Below are 17,027 nucleotides of genomic sequence, written 5' to 3'. Positions count from 1 at the left end.
TTACTTGGGCTAACTCCATAAGAGGAACCTAGTGCCCTGGGTCAATTTGAGTATCTCCTAGTCCCTCCTAGCAAACAACCCAGGGGAGTGCTTGGCTTGATGTGAACAAGGAATGTTATGGATTTTTTTAATCGGCCCGGCATTAATAAATAAATGTTGCTTGTTTATATTGCTTTATGTCAGAGGTGGGCAACAGGGCATCCATGGCGTACCCAAATTCCATGCTGAATGGCCCAATCTAGCGTCGCTCGTCCCAAAGGGGCAAATCTAGCTTACCGACAAGTTAAATTCACCTACAATAGTGTTCAGTAGCTGTGCAGAGAGGTTTGGGACTGAATTCTGCACCAACCTGTGATTTCAGCCTTTTTTGCTGGGTAGCCAGACTGAGGCCTCCCAGTGAAAATGGCCCCCGGACTTCTAGCAGGTGCCCTGCTTTGCACTCTGCCTCCGCTGTGGTCCAGGGAACTCACTCATCTTTACGAGGCAGGCCAGACACATTCCCCCTCGCCCCAGAGAGCTGACATGCTGCTCCCAGTTTTGGCAGGCCCTGGAAATGGGGGGAGGGGCAGGCACGCCAAGAGTTCTTTCAGCATTCCCTGTGCCGTTTATGCCAAGACTTGGAGACTGCATGGGAAATTCAACCAAGCCGGAGCCCTCGGCTCACACCAGACCTCCTTAACAAGTGACACCAGCCCTTTAAATAAAGCCTGTGACTTGGTTCGGCACATCCACTTTGCAAGTCTTAGTAAAAAAGCCACTTTATATGTTTTTAGACCTGTCATTGGACCAAGAGACCGCAAGATGGCTTCCAATGACCAAAGTCAATAAAATGGCAGCCCTGTCGCCACTCAGTAATAGTAAGGCAAGATTTTTCAGTCTTACAGAAAAAAAAATTCAGCACTAGCTTTTCCCTTTCTCCAAAAAAAAAAAAAAAAGAACTAATTTTTCACTATTCTGTTTGAGAGCAAAATACCAGGCACAATCCAAAGGCATACCAGAATGTCAGTTCTCCCTTCCTTGAAGCGCATGCCCTCAAAATTGCAAACTGCTTCTTGGATTTCCCAAAGTCTCCAAAGCTGCCAGCAAGAAAACGCTGACGATTTGGAGTCTCTACTTCACCCACACACCTAGCGTGAGCAACCTAGGCTGCATCACACTCTGGTGGAGAGCTTGCAACTGCCCCAGGCCACCAAGCGACCTTTGAAGCTTCATGGACACCTGAACCCAGGACTCCTTGGTCCTCGTCGGATCACAGCATGTTACCAGTTCTCAACCACCCACTTTGTCTTGGACAAAAGCAACAACCTGATCCAAGAAATCTTTGCAAACTGCAGAAGTCTTTCATGCAGAGAGTTATTTGGGAGCCAATTACAGAAGCAGATTCGGCAGGGGGAAAGGTGGCTGATGTAAGACTGATGACACAAAGGCACTGGATGCTGGAATGAATTAAACAAGCCACGGTTCAGTCCAGCCACAGAGTCACAGCAGTGGCTCGCGCTGCCAGCCTCCCCAGGAAAACCTCAGGTACCAAAGGAAGTGGTCAGACCCCCAGCCCAAGATATGCAGCCACACCTCACAGCTTCTTGCAACTTTCAGAGGGCTGCAAGTTCTCAGAAGATAATATTTCAAACTTACAGCCTGCTTCTTCTTACCAAGCCAACAGGCCGCAAGGCAGCCCTTGAGTCTTCTAGGGCAGAAGCAGTGAAGTTTAAATTAAGCGCACACACAAGCCACACTGTTCTGAGTCGATCCTTACCTTCTTTGGCTGAGCGGGATGCAGGCAGTCGACGCAACCTGTGCTTGCCGATCTGAACAAGGCCCTTCGCCCCAGCTCTCTTGGCGGCTGGAGAGGTCCTTCCCCTCGGGGAATTTCTTTTCCTGAGGCAATAGCGGCTTTTCAGAAGCATGGCAGGGGCAGCTGTGCTTCTTTTATCAGACGGAGAGCTGGAAGGACAATAAAGGTTCTGACCAAGCTATGACCACAGTTCTCCATCTCTCCCACCTGGGGAACGAGCCAGTTCATATGGACTCAAAGTTACCAGACTGCCAACAAAAATCACTCTCACATGGGTCAACTGCAGGAATGTTTCAATCCAGCCAGAGCCTAAAGGGAAAAAGATTCAACCACAATGGCCTGGGGTTTCAGCCACAGAGACCTCCCCATTTCCCAGCCCCGGCCCATCACCTTGTTTGCCCGACTAAGAGCAAGTCCAATTTGCCCTGACCACTACGTCTGTCCGGCGCGGAGCACACTACTAGTGCTGAACAGAAAACAAACAAGATTGTAATGAGCAACAGAAAAATCAAGCACACTCACCAAGTATCTGCCCATCTGTACAGCACTGTTTCCCCCCACACCCGTTTCTGAGGTGGCTGAGTGAATGTTGCTTGATTCTTACAGCAGAAACTAATTGTGCAAATTGTGATCTATATTCTCAGAACGAGCCACATCAGGTGAAGGAAATAACTATGAGGCAGCAGACAATCAGGGACCAGAGATCACAGGAAAAACTAGATGTGCTGACAACACAAGCATTTGAAACCACATGTTGGAACGGAGGGGAAGGGTCACTTGTTTGAATGTTCCAGTTAATTTTTTAAAAAATGAAGTCAGCACATAAAGGGATAGCCAAGGCAAACTCCTGTATCCTGGCACACTATTTCTCTACAGGAAATATATTTTTGCTGTGGAAAAGCTTGCAAGCAAACACTCCCATGCTTGTATTCAGAAATTGTATGGGGTCACCTCAGCTTTTCCTATAAAAGGCACCTCAGGCTCCGGACATCGGACCAGGAAAGGATCTGATCCCAGGAACCACTTCAACTCCTAGAGCAGAAACTGGCTCTTGATTTTTTTTCCAGAGCCACTGGAAACCTCTATACTTGTCATGGCTTCACAGATTTTCACAACACTCCCCTGCCTGCCACTGCACCTATGTTGACACACCTAGTATCCAACAAATACAGCTGCCTGAACCCTCTCCCAATCCCTGGCAGAATTCATCCCAAGAACAGAAGGCAGTGTCTAACAGAACTTCCGTACAACTTACTCATCTGCAAACTAGAATATAAAAATAACAGATGCAAAACCTTGGAAGAATTGTGAGCAAAGATGTGAATGGCTTTTGTGTTTTCCTGAAAAGCCAGAAAGATTTGAGATAAAAACATCTTATTCCTCAAGTTACCCCAGATTGCTGGGCTGGATCCTCCCCATCCATCCCAGTTTTACTGGCTTTTTATTTCCAAGCATTCAGATCTCTAACTGTGGCACTCACTCCTGACACAATAACTTACCAGAAACTCCCCTTTCTCTTGATGATTTTGGTCCGGCTCTTCAATTTATAATTTAAAAAGCTTGTATTTCCAGAGAAGGATTTTGGATTACCGTGACCAAGAGGCCCGCGTCTCACAGGCTGAAGTGAAGAACTGGCTCCCACAGGGAGGGGAAAAGCAGCCCCACCGCATTCCTTACGCTGCCATGTAAATGCAGAAGTGGAAGGAGAAGGCTGGAGACTAAACGCCTTCCACTTATACTGACTAGACGAAATCCCCAGTTTCGAATGCAGGCTAGATTTCTTTTGCTTGGTTCCCAAGTCCCCCCTTGGGTGTAACCTGGACACTGGCTCCACACCTGCACTAAACTTGCGGGCATTTTCAGGGGCTCTAGAAGTTGCATATCTTTTCACCGTTCTGAGGGATTTACACGAGTTTGCCACCCACGTGTAGTTGGTTCTCCTGAACCTCAAGGATTTGACAGAGGCAGGTGAGGCAGGGGACCTCTGAAGGACAGGTACTGAATTCTCATTCTTCAGGAGAGTCGTCTCAACAGCCGAAGATGCTTCCCAGGCCGAATTAGCACATGCCAGAGATGCATCAGCAGCCCTTGATGAGTTTGGTTTATCCATCACAGAAGCCACTTGCTGTGAGCTATACAGAGTGGGAAGGTTTGATGCTGGTTTCTTTCGTGCTGACAGATAATCCGATTCATGATTAGGCAAGGTCAGAGGCTGCTGAGGCTCCGATTTCAACGCAACAGCGCTCTCACTGGTCGTCCTGCACAAGTCTGGAGCCACTTTAGATGCCCCCTGCCCCCCTTTCGCAGCCACGATTCCCATCCCACACATTGCAGGTGCGTCATTCCTGGAAGAGGTTCTGCAGTGCAATACGTCTGGCAAGGTGGAGGCACATGATTCTTTGCTCTCCTTTGAGCCACTCTTTGCAAGGCCAGCAGTGCTAGTTCTGTGCCCTCTAAAAGCCAACACTGGGCCAGCAGTGTGGCTCACGGCTGGGCCAGCAGCATGGCTCACGGCTGGGCCAGCAGCTACTCTGAAGCCCACATTTCTTCCTGAAATCATTGGCTGTGACTCAGCCACCTCAGCAACCGTGTGGCTTGGGAGGATCCGAGAAGTGCATGCAGGAACATTGCTTCCTGAAGAAAGTGTCAGCCGAGGTGGTACATTGACGAGCGAATACTTCTTTCTCCAGGCATTGGCACTGCTTGGGCAAGCCGGGAAATCTCTCTGGGTTTGCTGGGCATACCTTGCAGAGAACGCCCCATGGGTGTTAAAGGCAGGAGGTCGGGGGTTTCTCCACCTCGACGTTGGGGCAGGAGGAGGAACTGGCACATCCCCATGGACATTTTTATGGTCATTGATGAGACCTGGAAAGAAAGGGAGAAAAGGTGCCTATTAGTTATACCTCCAAACGCTCATTGGGCCGCAGCCTGAAAGCTTTCTTCCACCTGCAGCACAACCTGCACAGATCACTGGCACATCCACACCATCCTGGCACGTCCACTGTGCATGAGAAGCCCCATACTGAAGAGCGTACAACGCCCCCTTTAAGGGGTCAATTTCATGGCAGCACAGTCCAGGGACACTGCCGCAATCACCCCACAAGCCCGCTCGACTTTAGCCGAGGCCTCCCAAAGGCAGCCCCGAAAAACAGGTTCTAAGGCAAACCGGCTGGCAGATCCCTGGCGTGACTGCGGGGGGGCGCCCCGTCAGAGCCCCACGATCCACCACGGCGGGCAATTACGCGCATCCGCACGGCGGGAAGAAGGCCACCCGCTGTGGACAAGGCCGGGCCTGCGGGTGGGGCGGCAGGGGCGGCGGCTGCCGTGGCCCCAGGCCGGGGGTAGGGGGTCGGGCCGGGACCCTGCGCTGGCGGGTCCGGCCCGCGCCCCGAGGGCCTGAGCCCGCCCGCAGCACTCACCTTGGAGCAGGCGAATCTGGCGCTTCAGCTGCTCCTTCTCCTCCATTCCCCGCGCCGCCGCCTCGTCCCCCGGCCGGCGATCCAAGGCCCGACTCCGGCTCTGACGCTGCGACCAGCGCCCGCCCTCTGGCGACCCGTAGCGCGGCCCTCTTCCGCTTTCGTCATAGCTGCGCGCGCACCACCGCCCAGGCCATAGAGATACGCTTTAAACGAGACTGACTTCTGCTTCTCGTTAGAACACGGCCCGGCCGAACAGCCTGCGGACTTGCTCTCCGTCCTGGCGTCGCGGGAGAGCCAGAAGTGTGCCCCCGCCCTTCTGCGCCGGGGCACTCGCACGCCTCCCGCCTTGACTGGGCCTCTTTCTTCTCTGGCGCCCCCCCATTGAGAGGCGTACCTCCTATGGGCCTCCGCGCCGCCCCGCAGCTCGGGCGAGGCCACAGGCGGCGGGAGGGGCACCGCCGCGGGCCGCCACCCTGCGCGCCGGGGGCTCTTCCCGCGGGATCCCCGGGCCGGCTGGCTCTGACCCGGACGCAGCCGCCCGACGCCCCCCGCCGCGCAGCGGGGTCTCCTCGGGGCAGGGGGCGCGCGGGCCCCGTGCTGTGAGCCCCGCAGCGGGGCCGTCCCGCTTGGAGCTCCCGGGCTCGGCGTGGGCCGCCCGCTGCCCTGGCTGAGGGTGGCCACTTAGACTGCACCCGAGAAGGAAATGCATCACCCCCCCCCAAAAAAACCCCTGTGCATTACCCGCGCCCCCGAAAGCTAAAAGGAGGTAAACGGCCAGAGACCTGTATCAAGCGATGCATATGCGAATTTATATGTATAAATGTGAGCTTGGAAATAGGGGTAGGACTTCAAATAAAGCTACCAAACGTACATCTGGGCACAAGTGAGATGGCTGTGAGCAGGCGGGCAAATTCCAGGCCCGTTTGCTACTTCTTGGCTCGCAACCGGACTTGAGCAGACCGGCCCTTTCCCCAAAGCCCCGTCCCCCATGAAGTGGGGTCTGCAGCCACCCAACATGGACTTCCACTGAAACGTGAAGCTCTGGGTTTGCACTGCTAAACTTTCAGGCACTGGGAGCTAAATAAATGTATTGCTCCGCCATGAAAAAGCAATATATGATGAACCTATGTTTTGTAAGGGCAATTTCCAATTAACATGCAGTTATATGATGGTTGAAGGGCTTTCTGTGTGATCCTGTCTTAAGAATGCCGGCCAACTTCTCCAGATCCCTCCATGGGTTGGGACCAGTGGCAAGGTCTTTTTGATTGTACCATATATCAGGAATTTCCTTAACAAGGAAGGCCAGCTTGGTGCGAGATGAAAACATTTTGTTTGCCACGTCATTGAGATGCTCTAATGTTTTGAAAGGAGAGTCCGCTGCTGCAAAGATCTGTACTCCATAGGAACCTGGAATGTAAGATCCATGAATCAAGGCAAGCTGGACATGGTCAAACAAGAGATGACAAGACTGAACATCAACATCTTAGGAATCAGTGAACTAAAATGGACAGGAATGGGTGAATTTAATTCAGATGACCATCAGGTATACTACTGCAGGCAAGAATCCCTCAGAAGAAATGGAGTAGCCTTCATAGTCAATAAAAGAGTAGGAAAAGCAGTACTGGGATACAATCTCCAAAATGACAGAATGATCTCAGTTCGAATTCAAGGCAAACCATTCAACATCACAGTAGTCCAAGTCTATGCCCCAACCACTGGTGCTGAAGAGGCTGAAGTTGACCAGTTCTATGAAGGCCTACAACACCTTCTAGAATTAACATCAAAAAATGATGTCCTTATCAAAATGGGGGATTGGAATGCTAAAGTAGGAAGCCAAAAGATAACCGGAATAACAGGCAAGTTTGGCCTTGGAGTGCAAAATGAAGCAGGGCACAGGCTGGTAGAATTTTGTCAAGAGAATACAATGGTCATAGCAAACACTCTATTCCAACAACCCAAGAGACGACTCTACACATGGACATCACCAGACGGTCAACACAGAAATCAGATTGACTATGTGCTCTGCAGCCAAAGATGGAGAAGCTCTATACAGTCAGTAAAAACTAGACCAGGAGCTGACTGTGGCTCAGACCATGAGCTTCTTGTTGCAAAATTTAGGCTTAAATTGAAGAAAGTAGGGAAAAGCAGTAGGCCACTCAGGTATGACCTAAATCATATCCCTGATGAATATACAGTAGAGGTGACAAATAGATTTAAGGAATTAGATCTGATAGACAGAGTGCCTGAAGAACTATGGACAGAGGTTCGCAAGAAAGAGCTTAACGTCCCTGATAACCACAATGGGGTGGTCACTGACCTCGAGCCAGACATCCTGGAATGTGAAGTCAAATGGGCCTTAAGAAGACTTAGCAACCACAAAGCTACTGAAGGTGACAGTATTCCAGCTGAGCTATGCAAAATCCTAAAAGACGATGCAGTAAAAGTGCTACACTCAATATGCCTGCAAATTTGGAAAACTCAACAGTGGCCACAGGATTGGAAAAGGCCAGTTTACATTCCCATCCCAAAGAAGGGCAATGCCAAAGAATGTTCAAACTACCGCACCATTGCACTCATTCCACATGCTAGCAAAGTGATGCTCAAAATCCTACAAGCTAGGCTCCCGCAGTATGTGGACCGAGAACTACCAGAAGTACAGGCAGGGTTTCGAAGAGGCAGAGGAACCAGAGATCAAATTGCCAACATACTCTGGATCATGGAGAAAGCTAGGGAGAGCCAGAAAAACGTCTACTTCTGCTTCATTGACTATGCTAAAGCCTTTGATTGTGTGGATCACAACAAATTGTGGCAAGTTCTTAAAGAAATGGGAGTACCAGACCATCTTATTTGTCTCTTGAGAAACCTATATGCGGGTCAAGAAGCAACAGTGAGAACTGGACATGGAACCTCTGATTGGTTCAAAATTGAGAAAGGAGTTCGGCAAGGCTGTATACTGTCATCCTGCCTATTTAACTTATATGCAGAGCACATCATGAGAAAGGCGGGGCTGGATGAATCACCAGCTGGAATTAAGGTTACTGGGAGAAATATCAACAACCACAGATATGCAGATGATACCACTCCCATGGCAGAAAGTGAAGAGGAACTAAAGAGCCTCTTGATGCCGGTGAAGGAGGAGAGCACAAAAGTTGGCTTGAAACTCAACATTAAGAAAACTAAGATCATGGCATCCGGTCCTCTCACTTCCTGGCAAATAGATGGGGAAGAAATGGAGGTAGTGACAGATTTGATTTTCCTGGGCTCCAAGATCACCGCAGACGGGGACTGCAGCCAAGAAATTAAAAGATGCTTGCTCCTTGGGAGGAAAGCTATGGCAAATCTGGACAGCGTACTAAAAAGCAGAGACATCACCCTGCCAACAAAAGTGCGTATAGTCAAGTCTATGGTTTTCCCAGTTGCAGTGTATGGCTGTGAAAGCTGGACCATAAGGAAGGCTGAGCGCCAAAGGATTGAGGCCTTTGAATTGTGGTGCTGGAGGAGACTCCTGTGAGTCCCTTGGACTGCAAGGCGATCAAACCGGTTAGTCCTAGAGGAGACCAACCCTGACTGCTTTTTAGAAGGCCAGATACTGAAGATGAAACTCAAATACTTTGGCCACCTAATGAGGAGGAAGGACTCCCTGGAGAAGAATCTAATGCTGGGAACAATAGAGGGCAAAAGAAGAAGGGGACGGCAGAGGATGAGGTGGCTGGATGGAGTCACTGAAGCCGTTGGTGTGAGCTTGAGTGGACTCCGGGGGATGGTGGAGGACGGGAAGGCCTGGAGGAATGTTGTCCAGGGGGTCGCGATGGGTTGGACACAACTTCGCGACTAACAACAACAACAGTGTTTTGAAGGTTTTAGGCCAATTAGTCTGTTCTGTTGTGATCTTTTTCATTTTGCATTTATTGTTTGTTTTGAACTTGTAAACTAATATTACTACTGCAGGAATCCCATAATTTGTATAATCTGATGTATGGAGACCCAGGCCTGTTAAATGGAAAAGACCTGAGTAGATGCATGGCTCCTTGGATTTTGTTTTGTTTTTCTAATGTCCTCTCCCAATCATTTTTCTAAATGCGTTCCTTTTTACTAGTACATTTTATTTTTCATAAAATCAGTATTTTTGATCTATTCCTCTGCCAGTAATAAGGTCTGGGAAGCAGTCACACGAATGCTGAGAGAGACACACACAACCTTCCAAGAATACACTGGCATTTGCTGTACGCCACTAACACTGCAGTGGTGAGAACACTTGTTTTATGAGTAATTCGCTGTGGTGCAGGGGAGGGCAGCTTAGAAAAGCGAGCCACCGAGGCTGTTGGCACTGTCTTGGCAGGCGTGCCATGTGCAAGAACATATCCCGGGGAAGGTGGAATGCTTAAGGAAAATTAAATTGTTTAATTCATCCTGGAATAAGCACAGCACTAATCCTGCTAATGAGTTCGTACTCACCCAGAACTATGGATCTTGCACCAAGCATGCGCTAGGACCCAATTAACTTGCTTGCATGTTTGAAATTGGAGCCTCGTCGCATTGGGCTCTGGCTGAAGGAGTCTCGGTGACTTATGAGAAATTTGCTGAGAAGAGGAAAACTGCTCAACTTTGGGGAGAGCTGAGCCAGCGAATTGTGGAGACCTGAAAAAGGACCGGGGGGGGGGAGGGAGAGAAAGGCCATCAGGCTGCCAGCAGCATTTAGATTTGTTTCTTAAAAGAATGTCTGCAAAAGAATTTGCAGAGGGAACAGGCTAGGAGCTACAGAAATCCTGCACAGGTCGCTGCTCCCACCTCCATGAGAGCAGCCTTCAGAGGAGAACCACATTCTTCAACTGGGCAAAGCTGCCCAGGTGTGGTTGCCAACTGACCAGGAAAACTCAGCCCTGCCCTGCACTTCTGCCTTATCAGCAGTCACACATGCGAAAACTGGCCTAGAGAGGAGGCAACAAAGCTCAGCCGATTATTGTCCATCACTCTTGCTCAAGATGCAGCTCCAGGTGAAATCGGGTGAAAAGACCATGGCCTTCATTTGAAGGACAGGCGCTGAAGCTTTCTTTGGCCCGAGGACTGCGTTTGATTTGCTTTGTGTGCTTGTCTAAATGCCCCTTCCACAATCCTCGGGGCGCTTCCGTGGAAGCAGGCGCCTCTCCGGCGTGGGAGTGGAACCAGCAGATCCTTTCCCACGGGCCACGGACGGCGGCCTTCCTTGGTGCCCTCCAGACAAATCCCACAGTGCCTCCACTGAGCATCCTGACTGGGGAATGCTGGGAATGGTAGTCCAGCACAGCTGAAGGGCACCAGGGTGGTGAAGGCTGACCTGTGGCACATGGGTCCTATGGACCAGCGGCCAAGGTAGCTAAGCCAAATCAGGTAGGTTAAATCCAAAGGAGGTTGGGAGGGTCTGCAGAGGGTCTCTCCGAGCTGAGAGCATGAACCTCGCCGTGGCAGGATAAGCCGGAGTGAAGCGACGCATGTTGCGCCAAAGGCCAGCTTCCCGCCAGCCGGGCGGACGGTCGGTCGGGCAGATCAAAGGCCTACTCGGACGCCTCGTACTTTCTGCAGTTCTCATCTTTTGTTCTGAGCTGAACTGTTGAAATGTTGCAATGACATTTAATGTTCAATTGTTTGTGCAAACCTTCTCTTCACTTTTAGTTTGTAGAAGAGCTTTACATATGGACAAGTGTATTCATGTGGTTGTTGTTGTAACTGCGTGTCACTGCGAAACTGTGCTGGAGATTTCTGGAAGTTTTCTTGCTTGCTTTTTGTTTCTCGGTGTTCAACCAAGAAGTAGGAACTGGAGCTCTGGGCACAGGCAAAGTGTCTCCCCAGTGCTGCAAGACTGTGGGTTGTCTTTGTTATGCTGTATCTCCTTCCCCATAGGCCCACTTTTCACCTGTATTTTTCCCCATATGTAACAGGGTCTGGGGCCCATTGCGTTGTATCCAGGGTTCAGCCTCGCTTACTTCAGCGGATCTGCTCCACCTTAAGTAGGACTGGCATTGGTTGCAACCCAACAAATACAGCTGAACATCTTGCCAAGCGAACATGGAGAATATTATACTCTCAGGACATGTCAAGACAAAATGAGCAAGAGCTATTCCATAATAGAGCTGCTGAAAACCTGGCGCTGTAAGAACAGCTTTAGACAAGACAGGATTCCTGATCTGGCCAGGAATCCAGGTTGCAAGTCTTGCTTCCCAGGTGTGCCTCAGACATGCTGATGTTTGCCTTTGCTGAAGGTTCGTTCTCTCTCTCTCTCTCTCTCTCTCTCTCTCTCTCTCTCTCTCTCTCTCTCTCTCTCTCTCTCTCTCTCTCTCTCGTATTACCTGAGTGTTCATCCCCCATTGCTTTATCCGATTGTGCCTCTAGCAAGCTGCCTGCCGCTTCCCCACCTCCTGGCTTCTCCAAAATGTGTGTGCAACTGAAAGGTTCTAAAAGCTTCTTGCACAGGCTCCATCTCCGGAGTCCCTTCGGCGGCTGCCTACCTGCCGCAGGTATTTCCTGTACGGCTGAATAAACCGTACATGTTCTTTTGATTGTGCACCCCCAGCGGACCCTCGCAGGGTGTTTTCTTCCATCTTGACAAGCACAACTTTGCCCAAGTTTAAATAGCAAACAAGCTGTGTGCTGGAAGTTTTAAGCCTTTTTTTGGTCTACACTTACGTAAAATTCCACCTTAAGCTGCGGTATGTTTGCGTTGCCCTCCCAGCCAACGCAGTGCAGGGGTGGGCAGGGTGTGGGGCCAGGGAGCCCTGAGGCCAGAGCCGCCAGGTGTGTGCCAGGTGCAGAGGGAGAGAGTGTTCCGTGTTTATCGCATCTCAGCCGGGACCGCTCAATAGCAAAACCCAGCAATGGTCACCAGATGCCGCTCTACCAATAAATGGGTCTTCTCCAGAAGTAAGAACAAGAACAAGCAGTGATTTGTGGCTAAAGAAAAGTCTGGGGGAAAGTCCAGAGAAAAAGCGGTTTCTACTTCAGCTCTTCAGAAGAGTGGGGGGGAGGAATGAATCCCAAGAGGCCCGGCAAAGTTTGACATGGAACATTTTGCTGGTACCACAACAGCTCCAAAGTGTGTGCGCAAGGGAGGGAGACATCACTTCCATGCCAGAAAAGCCTCTTGCTGGGGGGCCAATCCTGGGGGGTGGGTGTCCCTCCGCATCTGTCTTGGGCCTGGAACAGGACTTGAAGCAGAGTGGCTCCCCTGGCAAGAAGGCGAACACGGGGAAAGCCCTGCCCGTTTCTGAGGGAGCTGAGGTGAGACTGAAGGAGCTGGGTCTCTTCAGCCTGGAGGAGACTCAGAGGGGACCTGTTGGCGACACACAGGTATGCGAGGGGTGTCACACAGAGGTGGGTAGAGACCTGTTCCCCCCTGCAGAGAAAGGCAGGACGCGCTCCAACGGAGCAAAGCTCAGGGAACCCCGGTTCCATTTGGATGCCAGGAAGCACTTCCTGACAGTCAGGACCCCGAGGGTGTGGAAGGGGCTTCCACGGGAGGTGCCTGAGGCCCCATTGGTGCAAGTGTTCAAGGATAGGCTGGACGTGCACATGGTGGGCATGTCGTGAGCGGAGCCGGCTGGTGCCAGAGGCCAGACTAGATGGCCTGGGAGGCCCCTTGTCTGACTCACTCTATTTCTGTGATCAGCAACCAGTCCAGAGGTTCCCATCAACAACAGCATAATGGGTGTTCTGATATAGTATAAGAAGCAGCAGGCTGGGGCCAACATGCCCTTCTCACGCGGCTCTTCCATGAGTTGCGCCTCGGTCGTCCTCTGCCTTCTTCCCCCCAGAAGGCCTGCTCTTGCCCCTTCTTCTAAAAGCTTCTGCTTCCCTCTCTGCCTTCCTTCCTACCCCATTCCATTCCCTCTCTTCCCACATGCCAAGCCCTTCCCACTTCGGCAGTGGAAGCCTGCCTTGGAATATGCTTGGACAGGAAATGGGGGCACCTCCCAGCATCCCCCAGTGGCCAGGAAATGGCAGTGTTTCGTTATTTAGAATTCTGGCAAAGAGCAGGCCCATGGCAAGAAGGGACAGTGGTGGAAGGCAGCGGGAAAGTAGTGGAGACGGCAATTAGGGAGGGAGAAAAAGGGAAACGGCAAAACAAGAGGAAGAGGTTCTTTTCCTGAAAAGAGAGTTCAACTAGAGTTGTGGTCATTACAGTGGACTAGAAACTTGCCTTATCATCAGGGGACAGAAAAGTTAGAAGAGGCAGGCAGGAGCAGGGGGCTTCCTACATGATCTTCCCGGAAAAGCACATGCTGTGGGATTGCTTAATTCTGCGCGGGTGAAGAAGGCCCTCGATCTGCCCTGCATTGCCCACCCACTGGCCTCGGGGAATAACGCCGCCCGGTTCTAGCACAGCCACTGCTGAGCTGCCAAACAAAAGAGGGAGAAACGTGTTTGCACGTTCTGAAATGCTGTGATTTAAATAGAAATGCAGCGCATCTCTCCATGCTGTTAAGGACGGATCAGATCACTGATGCCGGTATGTTCAGGGTGCTGTCCAAGCATCCCTCTGTTTGCACAATTCATCAGCAGCCCCCATATGCTGGAATCTGGTGTTGGGGACTCATGCCAGGCCTCTATGCTGCAAAATCCCCCCAAAATTCCATCCTGTGTGTCTCCCTTCGCGCCACAATTTGATCTGGTCACCCCTGCCCACAGTACGGGGGTCCGACAGACCACACGGTCAGGGTCTGCCGAGGAAGACCACTCGGGAACCAGGGACCACTCCAACTGGTGTCGGCCGAGGTGTCCCAAGGGTGTGAAAAGCTTTACTAGCTCCTGCTCTGTATCACACACGGTTCGAGGCGCGGTGCTCTCACCCCCCGTGTGGCTCGGCCCCCCAAATCTGAAGGACAGCTTTTGCTCACAGGAACCTGTGATTTTATGAACCACAAAGACACGCTACGCGTGCACATGGCGGGCATGTCGTGAGTGGAGCCGGCTGGAGCCCGGGGGTCAGACTAGATGGCCCGGGAGACCCCTTCTGACTCGCTCTGTCTCTATGTTTCTATGAAGCGACGGCCTGTCATTCTGGGAGGCTCTTCTCCAGGCGCTCCCGCCTTCTGTGATGAAGCAAGCAATGAGCTCAGAAGGGGCCTTTTCGGTGGCAGCCCCATCTCTGGAACGCTCTTCCCAGAGAGGCCAACCCAGCACTTGGCCGTCTGTCCTTTCGGGCCTGTTCTGTCAGCCCAGGCTTTAAAAAAGTAACCCGACCAGTCTGGCTATTATTTATCGATTTAGGATATTTGTGCATTATCTCAGTGAGCAATTGAGGTGATATAAATAAAAATGCAAAGAATAAAATAAATGAAAAATACAAGGACCCGAAACACATTTTGAAACTGAGAATATAAGGACATAGAACATAATTACTCTTAAAAGAGATTTTGACACTGCTTTGTTTTTATTCTTTCTTTCCCTTTGCTTTCTATTTAACAGTAGTATTTTTAAAGCTTGCTTCTTTTAAAGTTGTTTTTATTATTTTTTAATTTTAATCTATTCTGGGAGTAGGAATCCCACAGGGTGGCATATAAACATCTTCAATAAATAGACTATAACTTTCAGAAGGGAAAAGTGTGAGGCCACAGCGTTAAACCGGAGTGTTCATGAGAGAAAGGGTTTTATTTTTGTTTTTTCAGAAGATGTGTTCAGTAAATGTGCAAAGGGGGAACGGGACCGGAAGGCCATGATCCCCCACACCCACGCATGAAAAGGCCTGCTGTGTCACCACCAGCGTACTGACAATCTGGTGCAGAAGTGCCTCGGCGGACCTGTTTTGGCAAGGATTCCTCCCTCCTCCTGGGGACCCAGACAGAGCCTGGATGGTGACAAGATCACTCCTAGCCTGGCAGAACCAACTGCCGGAGCAAATGAGATGAGAACTTGCAAGCCGCAAAGACCTGGAATCATAAGCAGCATTTACTGCATCCTTTCCTCACATCCGGGGCTACCTAGAACACTTAGCACAATGCACAGGATTTGGCTAAGTAAATAAACATAGAAATATAGAAAACACAGAAACAGAGCGACTCAGAAGTGGCCTCCCAGGCCATCTAGTCTGACCCCCGGCTCCAGCCGGCTCCACTCACGACATGCCCACCATGTGCATGTCCAGCCCATCCTTGGACACCCTCCCCAATGGGGCCTCAACCTCCTCCCATGGAAGCCCCTTCCACGCCCTCGGGGTCCTAACTGTCAGGAAGTGCTTCCTGGCATCCAAATGGAACCTTGGCTCCCTGAGCTTTGCTCCATTGGAGCGCGTCCTGCCTTCCTCCACAGGGGAGAACAGGTGTCTCCCCACCTCCGTGTGACACCCCCTCACATGACTGAATGTCGCCAACAGATCTCCTCTGAGTCTCCTCCAGGCTGAAGAGACCCAGTTCCCTCAGTCTTGCCTCATACGGCATCCCCTGCAAACCGCCACCAACCTTGTGGCCCTACGCTGCACTGACTCCAACCTGGCTATATCCTTCCTGTAAATAAAGAAATAAATAAAATTTCCAAGGAAAAAGTTTATTTTTTAATCAATGGGTTAATTGGCTGATAGTAGCACAACAGCTTCCCTGAATCAAATGCAACCCCCCTTAATTCCAGCAGAAGCTGTAACTCCTGAATAACAAACCACAGGACCATTCCCACAACAGGGCCCATATTACACAAGCAATCCCCACTTGGGGGTTTTCATGTCAGGTGATTCCAGCAAGTGTGGTCTGTTTCAGGGTTGTGTGAGGGTTACCCTCACATAACCTACATTTCCCAGGTTCACATGACACAATGATGCGGAGTAGGACTTGCATAATTGGAACGGCAGCTGTGGGCACTGGGTCTGACTGTTGGTTAAATAGTCCAGGATGAGCTGCTCAGCAAAGCTTTTGGCAAAGGGCCCCACAATATCCGGATTAGCAAACCAGCTAAAAGAGGGTGAGATGGACCAACAATCAGGTGGCTCCACAGTTGGCTGCAGAATCGGGCTCAAAGAGAGCTCATCAAGGGCACCTTCTCAATGTGGGCAGAGGCTAACGAGCGCGGAACCGCACGGCTCAGAGCCCTGGGCCCAGTGCCCTGCCAAACGTTTACTGGAGATCTGGAAGAAGTGCAAGGAACGATCCTCAGATCTGCAGAAGGCACCAAACGGGGCGGCGGGGGGTGCCGCAAAGGGCAGCAGCCGGAGCCAGGGCGGTCGCAGCGGCTGGAGCGCTGGGCTGCAGCCGGCGCAGTGCAATCCAGCGGGGACAGAGGCAAGCCCGGCACCCTGCGGCATGCCGGGACTTGTAGGCCATCGCTGCCGCCGCTCGCCCAGAGCGCGCCCGAGGCGCCCACATCTGGCCTCGCCCGCCGGCCGCCTCGCGTTTGCTGCAGGCGCCCGCCCGCCCGGCCGCCCGCCCGCCTCCACATCTGGCCACACCTGGCGGCCACCTCGCCGCCGCCGCGCCTCCCGTGCCATGCCCCCGTCCTGCCGCTGGAGGTCGCCGCCCGCCGCCTTCCAGCCCCACGCCAATACTCGCCCGCCGCCGCCGCCTCCTCCAGGATCCCGGCGCCCCCCCCCCCCCGCGCACGCTCCCCTCCCGTCCCTCCCTCCCTTCCCTAAATTCCTTTCTGATCTCTTTCCGGCCATGTGTGATTGCCGTTTCCTCTGGGCGTCCATTTCAGCAGCCTGGCACTGAGCAGCGGAGCACACCGCGAGGAAGAGGCGGAGGAGGAAGAGCGGGACGCAGCGGGCGCCGGGGTCGCGCGCGCCCGGACCGCCCCGCCCCGCAGGACCCCCGCCGGGCAGCGCTCGCCCCGCCGGGCAGGGCACGGCAGGGCAGGGCCGC

The 17,027-nt window shown here is 51.9% G+C and overlaps 1 protein-coding gene across 1 annotated transcript in view; it reads right to left on the bottom strand.

Annotated features, from left to right (window-relative positions):
- Positions 1-6,014, bottom strand: part of LOC123035247 (zinc finger CCCH domain-containing protein 3-like) — a 95,090-nt gene extending 89,076 nt beyond the window's left edge. The window contains exons 1-4 of the mRNA XM_044453234.1: positions 5,956-6,014; positions 5,215-5,381; positions 3,295-4,660; positions 1,757-1,944 (exon numbers count right to left, since the gene is read on the bottom strand). Coding sequence (XP_044309169.1) covers positions 1,757-1,944; positions 3,295-4,660; positions 5,215-5,381; positions 5,956-6,014 — 1,780 coding nt within the window. The remainder of the gene's footprint in view (positions 1-1,756; positions 1,945-3,294; positions 4,661-5,214; positions 5,382-5,955) is intronic.
- Between the last annotated feature and the right edge of the window lie 11,013 nt (positions 6,015-17,027).

Source organism: Varanus komodoensis, unplaced genomic scaffold (assembly GCF_004798865.1).
Source record: "Varanus komodoensis strain SLA01 unplaced genomic scaffold, ASM479886v1 scaffold78, whole genome shotgun sequence".
Classification (NCBI taxonomy): Eukaryota; Metazoa; Chordata; class Lepidosauria; order Squamata; family Varanidae; genus Varanus; species Varanus komodoensis.
Note: the sequence above shows the minus strand (reverse complement) of the source record. Positions and strands in the feature narration are given on the sequence as shown.